Source organism: Beta vulgaris, chromosome 4 (assembly GCF_026745355.1).
Source record: "Beta vulgaris subsp. vulgaris cultivar EL10 chromosome 4, EL10.2, whole genome shotgun sequence".
NCBI lineage: Eukaryota > Viridiplantae > Streptophyta > Magnoliopsida > Caryophyllales > Amaranthaceae > Beta > Beta vulgaris.
The window spans coordinates 6,832,009-6,848,753 of record NC_079205.1 but is presented as its reverse complement, the minus strand read 5'-3'; the positions used below and the strand labels follow the sequence as shown (position 1 = coordinate 6,848,753).

Sequence of the window (16,745 nt, the reverse complement as noted above, 5' to 3'; positions counted from 1 at the left end):
AACTAACAAAGTAACAAGTTTGTGAATTTAGTGAATAGTGATTAACACAAAACAACAATCAACTTATTGATTTTTCTTTTTAAAAAGTCATGAATTTAGAAAAAAAAATCGAACAAATTAGGATTATAGCAAGAATCGAAACTGAATGAGTTGATTTGAGTATCAGAGTCATTACACACCTATTTGTGCTTTGATCGTCAATTTATCAATCAGTAATCAGTATTCTCTAATCATAAGTTGATTAAGTTCAAACAAATCATAAACTTCGTACTTTTCATGCTTAACGATTTATAATTTCATACATTCATACTTCATTACTTCATGTCTCGCAATCTTGGTGTCTTCATCTTATTCATACATCATATACTCTAATTTCATATTCTCATTTTCTTCATTATATTTATAATTCTTTAGTTCAACTCATGTTTAGTGAACCAATGAAAGTGAGTAAGTCACTAGCTAACTAAATGGTTAAGTTTAATGATGCTAATAGTCTAACCATTAATTAGTATGGACACTTATATATAGATTATGATTGTTAATTGTTAGGTGTTTAGTGTTCACAAAGAAGTGAAAAACATACGTATTTTATATCGATTGTCGCAACTCCAAAGTCAAAACTATAATCCTAATTTGATAAATTGATGAGTGATCATTATTCATTAATGATCAATCACTTTATAGTTTAAATCTTTTATGTATATGTATTAATGCAAATTAAATACGCAATAAATTAGCAACTTTCGAATGTGCTTTTGTGAACAAATATAAACACGTCTCTTAAATCTTAATGGTATTGTCGGTTCCGACAAGTTCAACCGACATGACAAAAGTCCAACCGAGTTCAAATTATGTAACAGGTAAACCTTTGACTCAAAACATGAAGAGATAAAAAGATGCATATGACATAACCGATATCATATCAAATTCCACCCGAGTTGATGCAGTTTGTTTAACTGATAGTAATAGGTAAAAAGTCAATTGTTTTAACCAAAAATGTATAGGTCAAACCAAAAGACAACACTAAACTGAAAAATTGAATTAACTGTATGGATTGAAACTGAAATCGAAAAAGTTTAAACTGAATCAGTTAAGCTCGAGAAAACGAACTAAATTAACTGAACTGAAATCAACTGAACTGTTTGATTTGAACCAGAACTAAACTGCTAAAAAGAATTAAGACCACTACCTCTATGTCACTGCCATTAATGGCTTTGTAGTTTGTACAACCAACACTTTTCGATAAGAAAATAAATTAGTTTTTCCTCCGTTTCTCAATAAGTGAAACATAGAAAAAGTGGGAGAACATTAAAAAATGTAAAGAGAAAGTTGAAACCACAATAAGATAAGGTAATTCAAATGGTGAAACAAAAAAAAATTAAGATCTCCTCTTGCTTTTTAATAGCATATTTGCAATGATATTAAACTTTTTTTTTTTACCATTTTGACCTAAATTCCACTTATTGTGACTGATTCGGATAAAGAAAGTATTTAACTTTTTGAGAAACAAAAGTAGTTATTCACAATATCTAAAAAGTATGAGGCTGTCAGCCAAGGATCTTGGGGTTGCATAATGCATACATATCTAATCAAGCTTTGATTACTACGGACTACTACTATATCATAACTACTCTTTATTATGTGAAAATAAATGAATGAAAACAAATCTTTGCTTAATCCTAAATCATTATACAACAAACTATTATTTCTCATATAGGTTAGTCCTTTAAATATTTTAAAGCCTGCTCACAAAGTAAATACATACAATGAAATCTCTTCATAGAACAACAATGGTGAGAAGTTACAAAATCTATCTGATTTAGCAACTCACAATCATTGCTCAGCGAAAAGAATTCTGAAAAGAGATATAGAACACCTATCTTTGTTTTCTGTGTCTCTTATCTCTGATTTTCTTCCTATGTGTAAGATTAATGCCAAGCTGAAGCCGAAATCAACATCCTATCTTTCCAACCCAAAAGCATAGCGCCATCTTTCTCCACCAACGTATAGTGTTCAGAGTAACACCTAAGTAATCCTCTTATCACCGAGTTCACATATGAGCTCAAAGGGTATTGCTTGAATCCCGCCATAGTAAACCTCGACTTCCATTTACCCAAAAGCTCGTGACGCTCCACCCTCTCCTTTCCCTCACAGGCGATGACGTTCACGATGTCCTTTGCTAAGCAATGCTGCTCCACATTTATCCGCTCTTTCCTATCCCTTGGCATTGTTACATCAATAGACTCGAACATTGCGGAGTAGTAACTCAAAGCTTCTGTGAACCTAGTCAAGAAAGGGGTGGTATTGGTATTTGACTCTTGCTCTACCAAAGTGGTTACCTTAGGACCGAGTGATTTCACCATTCTAAGGAGACCGTCCCTTGGGTTGTTCACATCGACACTCTCATCAGGTGTGTGGTGAAGCTGTAAAGGGAAATTAACTGCCAAAGCTTCCCCAGGCCTCACGTCGAGCATTTCCCGTGTGACATCAGGAAGAAATACGGGTACTGCGTGGAACTCGACAGATATATTGTATTTTTCAGAGAGTGATGCTAAACGTTTCCCAACTGCCTCCAAGCTGGCACCTCGAGCATACTGAGAGACCGGATCATCGATACCAGTTATTCGCACATGTGGGGCACCACCAGGTCTTGCCGCCAGGGCTTGCAAGAGAGTCAACCATTGGGTCCCCTGAGCAATCTGGAAATCTATGATATGTATGCGGTCCTCATTTCTGCATGCTTCAGCTATTGCTCCATTTGCAGCCATGTAACCAAACTTGAGGTAAGGACATATTTCATAAAGTATATGCATGAAAGAAAGCAAATCTTTTCCAAGAGGCTCTTTACATCTAAGAGCTCGGTAGATGTTATTTCCAGAAGATTCTTTCCTTGCTACTAGCCCTTCAATCATATAAGCCCCAAGACGCTGAATTGGCTGTCCAGAAATTGATACCTCTTTCCTTGCTTGTTCAACTAATTCGTCAAAATCATCCAATCTGTTATCGGATAATGCCCTCGCGCATTCAATCAGTAACTCTTTCAGATTACCAGATGGAATTTTATGCTGCACGATTTCTTCTTCCATGGCTTTGTGTCGTTTCTCACTCTGCCCTTCATCCTCTGACCTTCTTTCCAAAGAAGGGGATGATGACTGAAGTTGGGCCCCGTGAGAGCTCTGTGGGTCCCTATTCCAGGACCCTGATCTCTGACCTGGGATATGGGAATGCCGGCTTCCTCCTCCAGTTGCTTCATCACCCATAAGAACAGTCTCTAGCTCCTGCAAGGCATGCTTTATGTTTACTTCATAATCTGAATTTTGAGAAAACAGAGTTCCACTAGTAGTGGGTAGAGCAGGACTCTGACGAGAATCTTCTGAAGGGCTTGAGTTAAACCTTTGATGGTAACTGTTAGTTTCAAGGAGTGAATTACAAGAAGGGCTTTTTGCTGAGAGACTCTCACTCGAACTGTGATGCTCTCGGCTATCTGTCAACGTAGTGGCTGTCTCACATTCAAAGTGAGTGGAGAATGGTGAGATTGGAGAATTTCTCAAATGGAACTTCAGTGGTCCAAATAACCTGTTTGGAATTGGTGAAGAAGTATGCTGTGAAGTCATATAGGAAGAGTCGGCACTAGTGGTATTGTATCCAAAAACCTTGTGTGAATCCATGCTATAGCATTAGCTACAGCTACTTTATGTAGTACCAGTAAATATAGAGTTCACTTAATTAGGTACAAGAATACCCTCTGGTTCTATATCTTCTTGCAATCTCCAATACCAGCCTGAAATAACAAGGAAACATAGTTCATAAACATACTGAAAGATCATCAAAATTGAACATTCTACAAAGAGATGTAGACAGTATTATTAAGGATGACAAGCTTTCTGTAGGAAGAGCTAGGTTACTTTTGCAAATTAATTTCAATAATCATATTGTTTATTCGAAATTGCCAAATAAACATGAGAAGTAAACAACCAATCAAGAAAACTTCAGCTATTGCGCACTAACATAAAGCACAAGCCAGACTCATAGTACTATTCAGGCAGAAGATGAAAATTTTGACATGCAATACAAGCAAATCATTTGCAATATTAATTGTTCTCCTGCTCCCCAATATAAGTTTACAGAAGCAGAATAACAGCACAGGCCCGAAAATGATGTGCACTAAGATAACTTAGGAGTTCTGAAATGAAACTAACGCTGATGGATTATAACCATCTAATAACATGGACACACAAAGCAAGTACCCCAGCTCAACAAACTTACAGTAATTCTATGTTACTGGACTCTTCATTATACCTCAGGTAACCATGTAGGAACCTTGACACTCCGACATTGGTATGGACACTCCGACGCTTCATTTTAGGCCAAAATCATGGAAGTTTCAATAAGATGGCCTAGTCAAACACTTGTACAGGTACCAGTGTCTGACAAGAGTACCCAAATCTGAGTAGATATTACTAATGCCTAAGGGTAACTGCTTTGATTGAGGCAGTTTGGCATGAGAAAATCCACAGGAAAACATTAATTCCTGAAGGGGGACATTATAAGTCTAACTTCCCTCCTTTTTTTCCTGATAGTCCATTCTTTTTCCCAACAGTCTATGCCGTGTCGTAGATGGAGCCTCAAGGAAGACATTAGAAGGGTAGTTAAATTTTATGTTTTAGCCCCTTTGGCAGAATATGATGAAAAGAAAATAAGAGAAAAGGTTAGTTTTCTAGCTTTTAAAATGGAATAGGAGTTGGAAGAAATTTAAAAGCCAAAATCATTTATGATTTATTCCCTTTTCGCCTAAGATCTCTCTTTCAAATATTTACAGGACTTGAACACCTCTACATTCTCAAATCATTACTACCAACTTGTATATACCACTATGCTTCTAATAGAATAGAACCGTGCCTTCCCTTCAAAAAAAAAAGAACAGAACCGTGCCTTTATTCGCTCCTCCTCTCCATTTTTTATCTGCTCCATTTTCTCTTATTGTCGCATCCAAACCACTCAAGACAAATAGATGATGAAGTTCTCATCTCATATGAATCTCAACTCTTATAAGAAGGTAAATAAACCAAGATTCATAATCCTTCTCCGAACCTAACATGCACAATTTAATAGCTAAATGGTAGTAGTTACATATTCCTTGCCATATACGTACACCCAGCAAAACCTCATTTAAATTGATCTCAGATTTCCAATTCAACCAATACTTATCCCCATCCACCCTAGGAAGTATGAAGGCATCTCATCCAATTTCAGGAATAATTTACCAAATTCATATGCTCAATACTAAGAATTTATATCCAACTTTTAGCACAGAAATAGTAAGATTTAAAGAGCATCCACAGGAGTATTTGAATCTAAGAGTTATATCTTTTATCCCTCACCCTAACAATTCCCTTTATCCAAAATGAAGGGGGAAAAAAAGCATTCTCTTTAACAAAATTTGGCCAGTTCTACAACCAAATGAATAAAGAATACAGTCTATATATAAAAAAAAATACCAATTATGTGGATAAGTTCACAAAACAATCAATACCCAAAAAACAAAAGCACATATTTTACATAAACAGCCATTTGGGTATGATAAAAGAACAATTTTTTTGGTAAATATTGATTCATTCACTCTATTTTAATTCTAAAAAAGAAAGCTTTAGCTGCATAAAATTCTCTATTCAAAGAATTGAACTCAATTTACTATCTAAATGAATACTAAATAAATCTTCTAGCTAAACTTAAAAACAGAACCTAATTCATAATTTAAAAATTCAACCTTTTTCAGAAATTTTTCCATGCAATTAGCAAAATAATCACTACCCAAAACAAACAAAAGCACAAAACTTACAAATAACTACATAAATAGCATGAGATACCTCAAATTTCAATCCAAAACTCATATTTCCAACATACCATTCATCAGAACAAACACCAAGGCAGTAAGAATGGAAACAAAATTAAAGTAAATGGGAAAGATTGAGAGAAAAAATGGACCTGAAATTGGAGCAAAAAGTAGACGAACAAGAGTCAAATGCTGATGTTGAAGGATTTTGACTAGAATAAAATTGTTTGAAAAAACAAACAAAAAGGGTATGTTGGAATTTGAAGGAGTTTCAAAATGAGAAATAAAGCAGCTTTAAGATTGTTATGTATAGGTTTGAAAGAAAAGAGAATAGGGTGAGCAACAGATATTTAACGAAGGATATTGTCACCGCCGACCACACGTTGGGTTTGCAGTGATGGGAGTTAGGAGGGGAGTAGACTAGATGCATCGCAGCTCTTTCCTCTCTTTTTTAAAACAAGTGTGGTATTCTACGCGCCTCAGGTTGTGATTGTGCTCTTCCTACCTGGCAACTCTGTCTATATATGCATATTACTTATCCAAATTATTCAAAGAGACGGTATAATTTTAATACTTCTTCTATTCTATAATAAGTTAAACACTTCTCTAAAAAAGCTCTCACATAAAGGAGAAAAGTGTTTCACTCATTATGCAACGGAGGAAGTAATAATAGAGGACCTAATCACCAAATGGATTAAACTAGTCACTGAATGAAATCAAACCAGTTGCTATTGGGCTAAATATGTTTTTAGTATAGGAATTGTCATTGCCTAATTTTAATTTAAAGGTAGGCGGTCTCTTACAAGACTGACTCTATCACTTATCATTGGATGAATCCGATGCATAATAACTTACTATACATCAAGTATTATATCAAAACTCATATTATATAATCAATTTTTATTTGATACAATCGATTTTTAGTTTATAAAGTTAGTTTCTATATGATATAACACCTTTTATATAATCAAAATCTCTATATGATACAATTAATTTTTATATGTAGTTAGTTTTTGGATCGAATAGTTATTTTTCAAGGTTATACTTAATCCGTTCTAAAATTAAATGAAACACTTACCATTTTATACCCTTTCAAAATAAATGAAATGTGATTTTATTTGGTATTCACTTAGCTTCTCCCTATCGCTCTCTTCATCACATGGGTCCATCTCTTTTCTTTCTCTATATCTGTTTCTTTTCATAAAATTCCCGTACCAAGGCTCTACGTTTTCATTAAAATATAGCGGATGAAGTAGTTTTTTGGTATGATATAGTTTTTGTATGACTATATTAATAAAAACTAACTATATATATCAATAAAAACTTATTATAATACAAAAATTGAATATATAAAAAAAGTGACTTATCATATGAAAATTGATTATAGGAAAGATGGATATAATATAAGAATTGATTATGCAAAAGGTAATTAAATCATACAAACTGATTATATATAAAACTGTCTACATCAAATAAAAACTGATTAATCCTATGTACCTAGTGCAAAATAAATTATTGTGCATCTGATGTATTCAAGTTTTTTTAACATCGTACAATATTAATTACTTATGCTAAAAACAGTAATATGAGTGGAAGTAGCAAGTCGGACTTCGCTAAATGCCTATGAGTTTGATGAATGTTGGACCGAATCTTCAAACGGGTCGTCGATCCCCTACAAAACAAAAAGACTAACCCGGGAGGTTTTTAGGCAAAACCTCTCCAATGCCTAAGTCAGTCGTGAGCAATGAAAAGCAAGAGAGTGGAGAAGATTGCCAAATATATGGATCTGCTTAATTATATGAAGTTACCTTTCATTTGATGCCAAATAAACTATATATAGGCCCCGTTCTTTATTTGAATTGTGAAAAACTAAACTGAACTGGGCTAAATCGAAAATAAATTCAAAAGAACATGGTCATAGTAGAAGATAGGTTCGGGGGTCTTAGGCCGGGCCTATATGCACCTTTACTTTCACAGTCACATCTATTTAGCATAGTCCGACTTGCTATTTCCATCCATATTACTGTTTTTAGCGAAAACGTTACCCAACAGGCAACGGAGATTGTTAAACATCGCCCCCAAATTACTTAAAATCGCCCCAACTTCCTTCTAAAAGTACTATTATACCCTGACAATTTTTTTTTTGATTTTTTACTCCAACTTAACTCCTCCTCTAATTCATACTCTCTCATCCCATCACCACTTGTGCCTCATGGAAGTTGTGTCCATGGACACAACGTGTGGCCTGGACGTTGTGTCCATGGAGGCATGGACACAACGTCCAGGGCACACGTTAGCCCTATGGAATTTGCTAAAAAAAAAACCTTGCCGGAAAAAAAACTACGCCGTCGGAAGACATTGTTGTCGTCGGTGGTGATCGTCGGTATGGATTGGAGGTAGTGATTGATGGTTAGTGATTTTAAGTGGTGGTGGAGAGAGAGTTGTAAAGGCAGCCAAAAGTATAATAGTACATTTATATAGTAATTAGGACAATTTTAAGTAATTTCATGATGATCAAATAGAAGTTGAGCAGGCAACATACACTCAAACAGTGTTAATCCAAATGTTATTATTGAATTGTTGACACTAGACAACCTAGTCTATAAACAAAATCCAATTCAGGTTCCATAACGAAATGAAGAAGAATACGACAAGGTTGCCGACGTAGACAATGAGGTACCAAAAGAACAACTCGTAAAATGCAGTAGCACGCGCCATCGGTGAGAGCAGAAATAGCATGTAATGGGAAACCCAGGTGCCATTACCGTGTTTGACTGATGGGGGATCACGTGACGAATCGTTGAGCGTTTTAAATTTAAGGTTAAACAACAAACCCTTCACAATGGAATGCCACGTATGAGATGCAATCTCCATAATTTTGACTCTGACATGACGTGGCAATGAGGGAATCCATTCAAATGTCCTTTTGTGGGACCCTTCCTTCCTTACCACCTTTCCTTTTTTTTTTACTTGGACCCACTGTAATTACTCACAAGTCATAAAGCTATAATCTATTAAGGATATCTTAGTCTAGTGGTTAAGATTGAGGTGTTGTGAACAATAAGTCACAGGTTCAAATCTCCCTTCCCTTTCTTTGTAGTGCCTTCGTGGCTCGTATGAATCAAAAGTCAAAAAAAAGCTTGAATATGTTTTTCGTTATGTATAAATCACATATCTTAGTCAAAGGGAAAAATGTGAATAGTGAAAAAGTGAAATTGTTGCATTTAATTCGGAACGGAACAAGTAGAAGATTTTTCATGGTCTTTTGTGAAAACATCAACCAATTTACCCGTCGCTCAACACCTATTCGTTTTTTATTAGGCGGGTAAAAACTAACATGACATAAAATTAAATCAAGCAGGTTACGTTTGGGTCTAAAAATTTTAACCCAGAAATAACACGCATAACTCGTTTATATAAACGGGTCGAATTTTAACCCGTTAACCCGAATTCGACACGCATAATTTGTTTATAGACATTCCTCCTTTTCCTGCTTAACTAGCCAAAAATTTTATTCATCCGCTAAATAGCCACTCCATTTTTAAATTTTTCTGAATGAAATTTAAGTTATCTTTACGCATTATGCTTATTTGCAAGTTTTTAATTGTAGTGTGTATTGCCATGTCACGATTAAGGGTGCGTTCTTTTTACCTTATTGAACCTGGACTTATTTGAACTGAACTTATTGGACCTAAACTGATCTTATTAGACCTGATTGGACCTGATTCAACTTATTGGACCTGATTGGACCTTATTGGAACTTATTGGACTTGATTGAAACTTATTGACCAGATTGGAACTTATTAGACCTTATTGGACCTGATTGAAACTTATTACACCTTATTAGACCTGATTGAAACTTATTAGACCTTATTGGACCTAATTAAAACTTATTTGACCTTATTAGACAAAATTATTGATGAGTTATAATATAAATATTGCCCCTAACATACTACCCCTCAAAATTTATTATGAAATAATAATCATTAAAATTTACCCTTTAAAAAATTATTTATTATTAATTATCTCTTACGATAAACAATTTGACAAAAAAAATATACTATTTATATACTTGTCTATCTAAACTTTCACCACTAATATATCTAATAGTCTTGTTAATAATTGTAATATAAATAATAAAATAATAGACAATAATACAAGTATAATACTATACATGTGCTCCTTTAATTCAAAAAATTTAATAATAACTTAATCAGCTAATAGTAACATGAATAATAAAATAATAGACAATAATACGAATATTTAATAAAATAATAGACAATAATACAAGTATAATATGATATAATCATTGTTGTACTTTAATTAAAATTCTAATAATAACATAATCAACTAATAGTGATATGAATAATAAAATAATGGACAATAATACAAATATCTATTGATCATTGATTATTTGGACCTTCTTGAAACTTATTGGACCTGATTAGACCTAATTGGAACTTATTGGACCTTACTAGACCTGATTGGAACTTATTGCACCTGATTGGAACTTATTGGACCTGATTCTAACTTATTGCCCAGATTAAAACTTATCTGAACTTATTAGACCTGAAACTTAATTTATTAAGTTGAAGACAACGCACCCTAACTTTTCATTACTTGCTTTTTTGCTATTAAATGTGTGTCTCTTTTGATAAAAATAAATAGTCTTGTAAGCATGCAACGTATACTGAAATATAAAAAGTTCACAAATTATTAAAATATGCGGTCTAATTTTAATATTAAATTAGACAAATTCAAGCCTGTATTTTCCTAACTAGACTATTTAATCCTTAGTGAAACTTATTGGACCTGATTAGACTAATTGGAACTTATTGGACCTTATTCGACCTAATTAGAACTTATTGCACCTGATTGGAACTTATTGGACCTTATTAAACCTGATTGAAACTTATTGCTCTGATTAAAACTTATCTGAACTTATTGGACCTGAAACTTAATTTATTAAGGTGAAGAGAACGCACCCTAACTTTTCATTACTTGCTTTTTTGCTATTAATGTGTCTCTTTTGATAAAAATAAATAGTCTTGTAAGCATGCAATGTATGCTGAAATATAAAAAGTTCACAAATTATTAAATATGTGGTCTACTTTTAATATTAAATTAGATGAATTCAAGCCTGCATTTTCCTAAGTAGTCTATTTTATCTTACTAAAACCCAACACTATCACTATCCCTATACATCTCGCACGCACCATCCTAGTCATCTCTTCTCTTTTCCTCCCTTAATTTTCCTTTTATAGTAGGCAATTTAAAAAAAATAATTCGACAGTTCTACCAAATGGATTATTAAAAAAGTCAGTTAATGGATTAAACTAGTCATTAAATGGTATAAAAAATGTGATTACTGAGTGGATTAAACCGGTCTCTAAATAGATTAAACTGATCCCTAAATAGATTAAACTAGTCATCACTATATATAGAAAGATGGTTTGTACTCGTATTAATATTGAGATTAGTTCCTACCTAATTTTAAACTAAAATAAAGTAGGTCGTTCCTTACAAAAATAACTATATGAAGTTATGCATAAAAATATGGAGTAATGGTTATGGGTAGGGGTGTGCACTGGTCCAAAACTGGATTGGACCGGACCAACCGAAATCTGAAATGCTTTTGGACCGGAATTGGACCGATTGGACCGGAATTTCTATCTTTTATTCAAAAAACTTTTTTGCTAAGGTTTAAACAAATCAATAAATTTGATATATTAAAAACTAATAATACTAAAATTAATAATCTTAAATGCAATAAAGATAAGGTTTTAGCTTTCTAACTTTTCAAAATTAAACTTTTTTTTAACGTTCAAGCCTATTTTTGCACAAAAAAATTATTGTTCGGACCGAAAAATTACGAGTTTGAACCGGATCGAAAACTCAAAATCCTGAGTTTTCATGGAACGGGGACCGGATAGAAATTTTTCGGTCCAATCCCGGTCCAAATTCTAGTCCCAGTTCAAAATTGCACACCCCTGATTATGAAAAGGGAGAAAAGGAAGAATTGATAATTTATTTAGAGTGTTTTTTTAAATAAAAAATTTCACAATTGTAAAAACATTTAACATGGAGGCGGAGAATTGTGCCATTATATTAGGTATTTTAAAAATTAATGTCGATTTTTCGGCGAGCCCTTTTCTTCACTTACAGAATAAAGATAAAATGTGTTTATAAATGAGATGGGTCTAGCCGTCTAGCCGTCTAGGTTAAGGATTTTTCAACTCATTTAACCAACCGTTTGAAATTGTAGTTATATAAACAAAATGTACTCATTTTATGATGTATAGAAAATTAAAGAGGTTGATAAAAAATGTGATTGACTATCTCTATCTATACAAATATATTAAAAGGCATTCCTAACAAAGGAACTGTGCCACGCGGCACTCTTCTCAAGATTCTAATACATAAGTTTATAATCTCAATCAAAATTATTAACGATGTGTAGTTATTAGGATTCGAACGCACGATTTTGAAATGAAAATGAAATGTGAGAGTTTAACCACTACTCCAATACAATCTCAATGCTTAAATAATATTTCAAAGTAAAATTTAATAAATTCTCATAATTATATGTAATTATAAAAACATGTAGCAAACTTTTTGATCTTTAACCCCTTTATTAAGTAATAACATTTGTTTACCCGAATTACATTGAAATTGTTATTTTTATATCAAAATCATTAGAAGTGTTTTTTGAACAACTTATCATGTCATAATGTCTAGTTTTCAATTTCGTACTAGACAGAATATTATGAAAAGATGATAAAATCAAAAATAAAATTTATGAATAATTATTTTATTTTTGACTGACCCGAAACATCGTCCGGAATACATTACTAGTTTAACTATAATCTCTATTATATAAGGGAAGGGGGGAGCAATGGTGTCCTCTTTTGAAATTCCTATTTTGCCCCCTTCCCTTTCTAAATTACAAAAGGAATGTCAAAATCATAATCGGCACTAAAAAAAAACTACCGAAAATTAATTTACAACACTCACTCACACGCTTAAAAGAAGAAACTTTACAAATCACTCATACAATTGAGAAAATCATGTTATAAAAATCACGCAAATCACTCAAATAATTAGGAAACCTTATTAAAACTTAAAATTAGCATACAAACTAAAACTAATAACCTAGAACGTCAGTACATACAAAAACATTTACAAAAATTTATTTACAAATCACTATTATCAAAAACCATTCACAATTAATGGTGGGTCATGATAAAAAAAATAGAGGTGTATTTATAGTGAAATTGAAATTTAGAAGTTAGACAAGGAAAAAAATTATTTACTTTTTTGTAGTATTTCCTATATATAATAAAACTTTTTCATATATTTGGACCTATCTTTTTCTATTATATAATAGCGATTAATTATCAAGGTAAAAAGGTTTATGTAAAATATCATTCAAGAATTAAAGTACAACATATCTTTATTATATAAGGGAAGGGGGGAGCTATGGTGTCCCCGAATGAAGATACTATGTTACCCCCTTTCCTATTTTAAATTACAAATTCACTTACAAATCAAAGGGGGCTTCAATCAAAAATACAAAAAATATAATTATAACAATCACTCACAAGTCAACTAAAAAAATTGCATAATTTACGTTATGCAAATCACTAAAATGAGAAAACTTTACAAAAACTTAAAAATTCACTTACAAACTACAACCTATGAAAAATTGAATTGAAATCAAAGTATCCACTTTATTTAAAATTTATGAAGTACTGTACTTATGTCAAAAATCAACTAAAAAATTATAATATTAGAAATCATAAATAAATTCAATAAATTTCTATTTTGTTCATAGAATTTAACTTTGAAAAGTACAAAAAAAAAAACAAAAAGATTGGTGAGAGACTTAAGTGACAGAAATAAAACAACTAAATTTTGCAACTAAAAACAATTATACTTTGTATGTCTAATGTTCAGATTTTGACTCTTATGCCGAAGAAAATCAAGTTTCTGTTTTGGAAAAAAATCCAAGTATACATCGCGTGCAAAAAAATTCTATTACAATATATGTCCGTCCAAACCATTAAACAAGTTACAAGTCTAATTGAAATGCATCTTGATGAATTATGTATTTAACTATTTATGCTTCGGCCCGGCCCTTGCGTGGACAAATATATTCATGTAATGTCACTCTCATTTAAAGATAGCATTGTCCTCAAAAAAAAATATAATCAAGGTCATTGTTTGAGAGACTCGTACTTTTCTAACAATTTTTTTTTTTTGTCTAGTTGTGTACTACTTCATTTATTTCACACTATAGTGTTTGTTTCCTTTTTATACGATCTCCAAAATAAATATTTGACCTTCGATATCCTTAATACCTTATTGATAAAAAAATGTGAAAAGTTGATTATGAAACTACACATGGAGATGAATCTAACAAGGTCCGACATGAATATTTTTTTTTAAATATACAAATGAGAATATTTGGTCAAAAATTTTAAAGTTTGACATCAAAAGAGAGAAACAAACACTATATTATGAGACCATGAAAATAGTATATTATTTGTTATATCATCCCACTGTTTGTTTATTAAATTGCTTATTTTAGTCCACTCATCAAAAAATAAATGTTGTATAAAAAACGCAGATATTATATGGGTTGAGTCGTCAAACATTAGAGAAAAAGATGTAGAATGACCAATCCCACATGTGGTTAATTTTTTTTTGAATGAAACTAGTTATTGGACCCAAATTATCCCCAGGTAAGAAAAAGATTTCATTTATTATTATTAAACTTTAAAAATGGTAACACTAGATACAATTTGGTCTAGTGTTTAAAATTTTAGTATGTATATGAACTTGAGGTCATAGGATCAAAACTTATACTATGTAATTTCTAATTTTTTGATTACATAAACTAAAATTTCATAGAAAAAACGCCACATAACACAATTTCTTGTTTAGGTACACCTCTTTATATATATATATATATATATATAGGGGTAAGATCCGCTGAAAATAACTCTTAATCTGAAAACTGAAAACAAAGTAACTTTTAATACCTTTAGGGTAACTTTTAACACTTTTAGGGTAACTTTTACCAATTTTGGGGTAACTTTATTGTATTAAGGGTGGTTCTATATATTTCAAGAATAACTTTATTTATTATAAGAATAACTATTACCACTTTTAGGGTAACTTTTATCATTTTTAGGGAAACTTTATTTATTATAAGAATAACTATTATCACTTTTAGGGTAACTTTTATCATTTTTAGGGTAACTTTATTTATTATTAGAATAACTATTATCATTTTTATGGTAACTTTTGGTTAATTAACTTTTTGGTTAATTAACCCAAAACACATGAGCACCACCGTCCAAAACAAACAACACCTTCTCGAAGTTCTCCAGATCCGACCATGAACAAGCAAACAAACCCAGAGGAGGAGAAAGTAGAACAAGAATTTTAGCAAATTCTTCAAGGAAATTAATATCCAGATGAAGTAGAACAATCTTTCAACACCAAGTAAGCGAAATATCTATACAAACCATATACGGGCTTGATGCAGAGAGCGAACAGTTTCAAGAGAAGACCGAGTAGTGTTAATTATATTGCCATTGTGTAACTCAGTAACACCTTTTATGAAATTGGGTAAGATATAATCGAAGTGAGCTTGTTCAAAGTGATGATAACATAACCTGTTTTAAAATGACAATCTTTCAACACCGAGTGAGTGAAATGAAACAACACCGTCGCAAAGTTCTCCAGATCCGACCATGAACAAGCAAAAAACCCAGAGGAGAAAGATAAAATCTCAATTGATTTTACTTCCAGAAGAAGTAGAACAAGAATTTTAGCAAATTCTTCAAGGAAATTAACTTCCAGATGAAGTATAACAAGAATTTCAACAAATTTTTCAAGAACATTAACTTCCAAACAATATATACGAAAATTAATTTTCCAAAAAAACAGAAAAATAGCTTTTTCAAACAATATATAACGAAAATTTAGTAAATGTTGCAAAAATTCACATGAATATACGAAATTCTCTTCTAGATCTAACAAAAAGTTCACAAAAAAGTTTCGAACCACTAGATCCAGAAATTATAAGAATTAAAAGTCAAAGAAAAAATATTATAAGTGAAAATAAACTAAACGTAAAACCAAAAAACAATTAAAAGCTTACTGGAATTATAAATTGAGGATGAAAAATGCTGCAAACAAGAAGAAGATTCAACTTAGATGGGAGACAAAGTAACGTTCCAGCAGAGAAAAGGAAGGAGAGAGAAGAGAGGAGAGAGGAGAGAGGAGAGAGGAGAGAGGAGAGAGAAAGTTTTTGGTAGAAAAAATGGGTTTCAAAAACCGCGTGGTCAAATTAAATTATAATTGATTTATGTCCGCACGATGAAAAATCCACGACTGAGATTCATTATTTTCAGTTTTCAGCCTAAAGATGGCTTTCACGAGATCTCATTCCTATATATATATATATATATATATATATATATATATATAACTACGTTTGATTCAATGCAGCCATACTCTATCACAAATGGAACGGGTGAGACTAAATCTGGCCATGGGTCGGGCCTATTCACGGGCTCAGCCTGCGGGCTTGGGGAAATGGAGGGTCGGGTCGGGCCCGAGCCTGTGAGTGGTGGGCCGTGTCGAACTAGGCTTGAAATTTCCAGATTTCCCTCGCGGGCCGGGCTTGTGCCTCCTGTGGGCTAGCCTGTGTTTTATGTTGTTTTTTTGGATTTTTGACAGTTCTAGGCTAAAAAAAGGAAATGAGCGTTCGGCCCGCGAGCCGGTCCTCGGGCCATCTAGGCGGGCTCGTGCCGGTGTGGACTCGAAATAAAATTTCTTGACCGTGACAGGCGCACGGACACCGGGTTAGGTCGGGCCTCGAGCAGACTCATGCTGGGTC

At 32.7% G+C, this 16,745-nt stretch overlaps 1 protein-coding gene across 1 annotated transcript; it reads right to left on the bottom strand.

Moving 5' to 3' along the window:
• Nucleotides 1-1,619: 1,619 nt before the first annotated feature.
• On the bottom strand, nt 1,620-6,279 carry LOC104907103 (scarecrow-like protein 21). Its single transcript, XM_010695983.4, has 2 exons — nt 5,986-6,279; nt 1,620-3,781 (listed from the first exon to the last, which is right to left on the bottom strand). The coding sequence occupies exon 2, from the start codon at nt 3,666-3,668 to the stop codon at nt 1,929-1,931; it is 1,740 nt and encodes a 579-aa protein (XP_010694285.2). The 5' UTR covers nt 3,669-3,781; nt 5,986-6,279; the 3' UTR covers nt 1,620-1,928.
• Between the last annotated feature and the right edge of the window lie 10,466 nt (nt 6,280-16,745).

Bases quoted from the DNA above. Each gene is read 5' to 3' on its own strand.
- LOC104907103 (XM_010695983.4), bottom strand. From the start codon at position 3,668: ATGGATTCACACAAGGTTTTTGGATACAATACCACTAGTGCCGACTCT.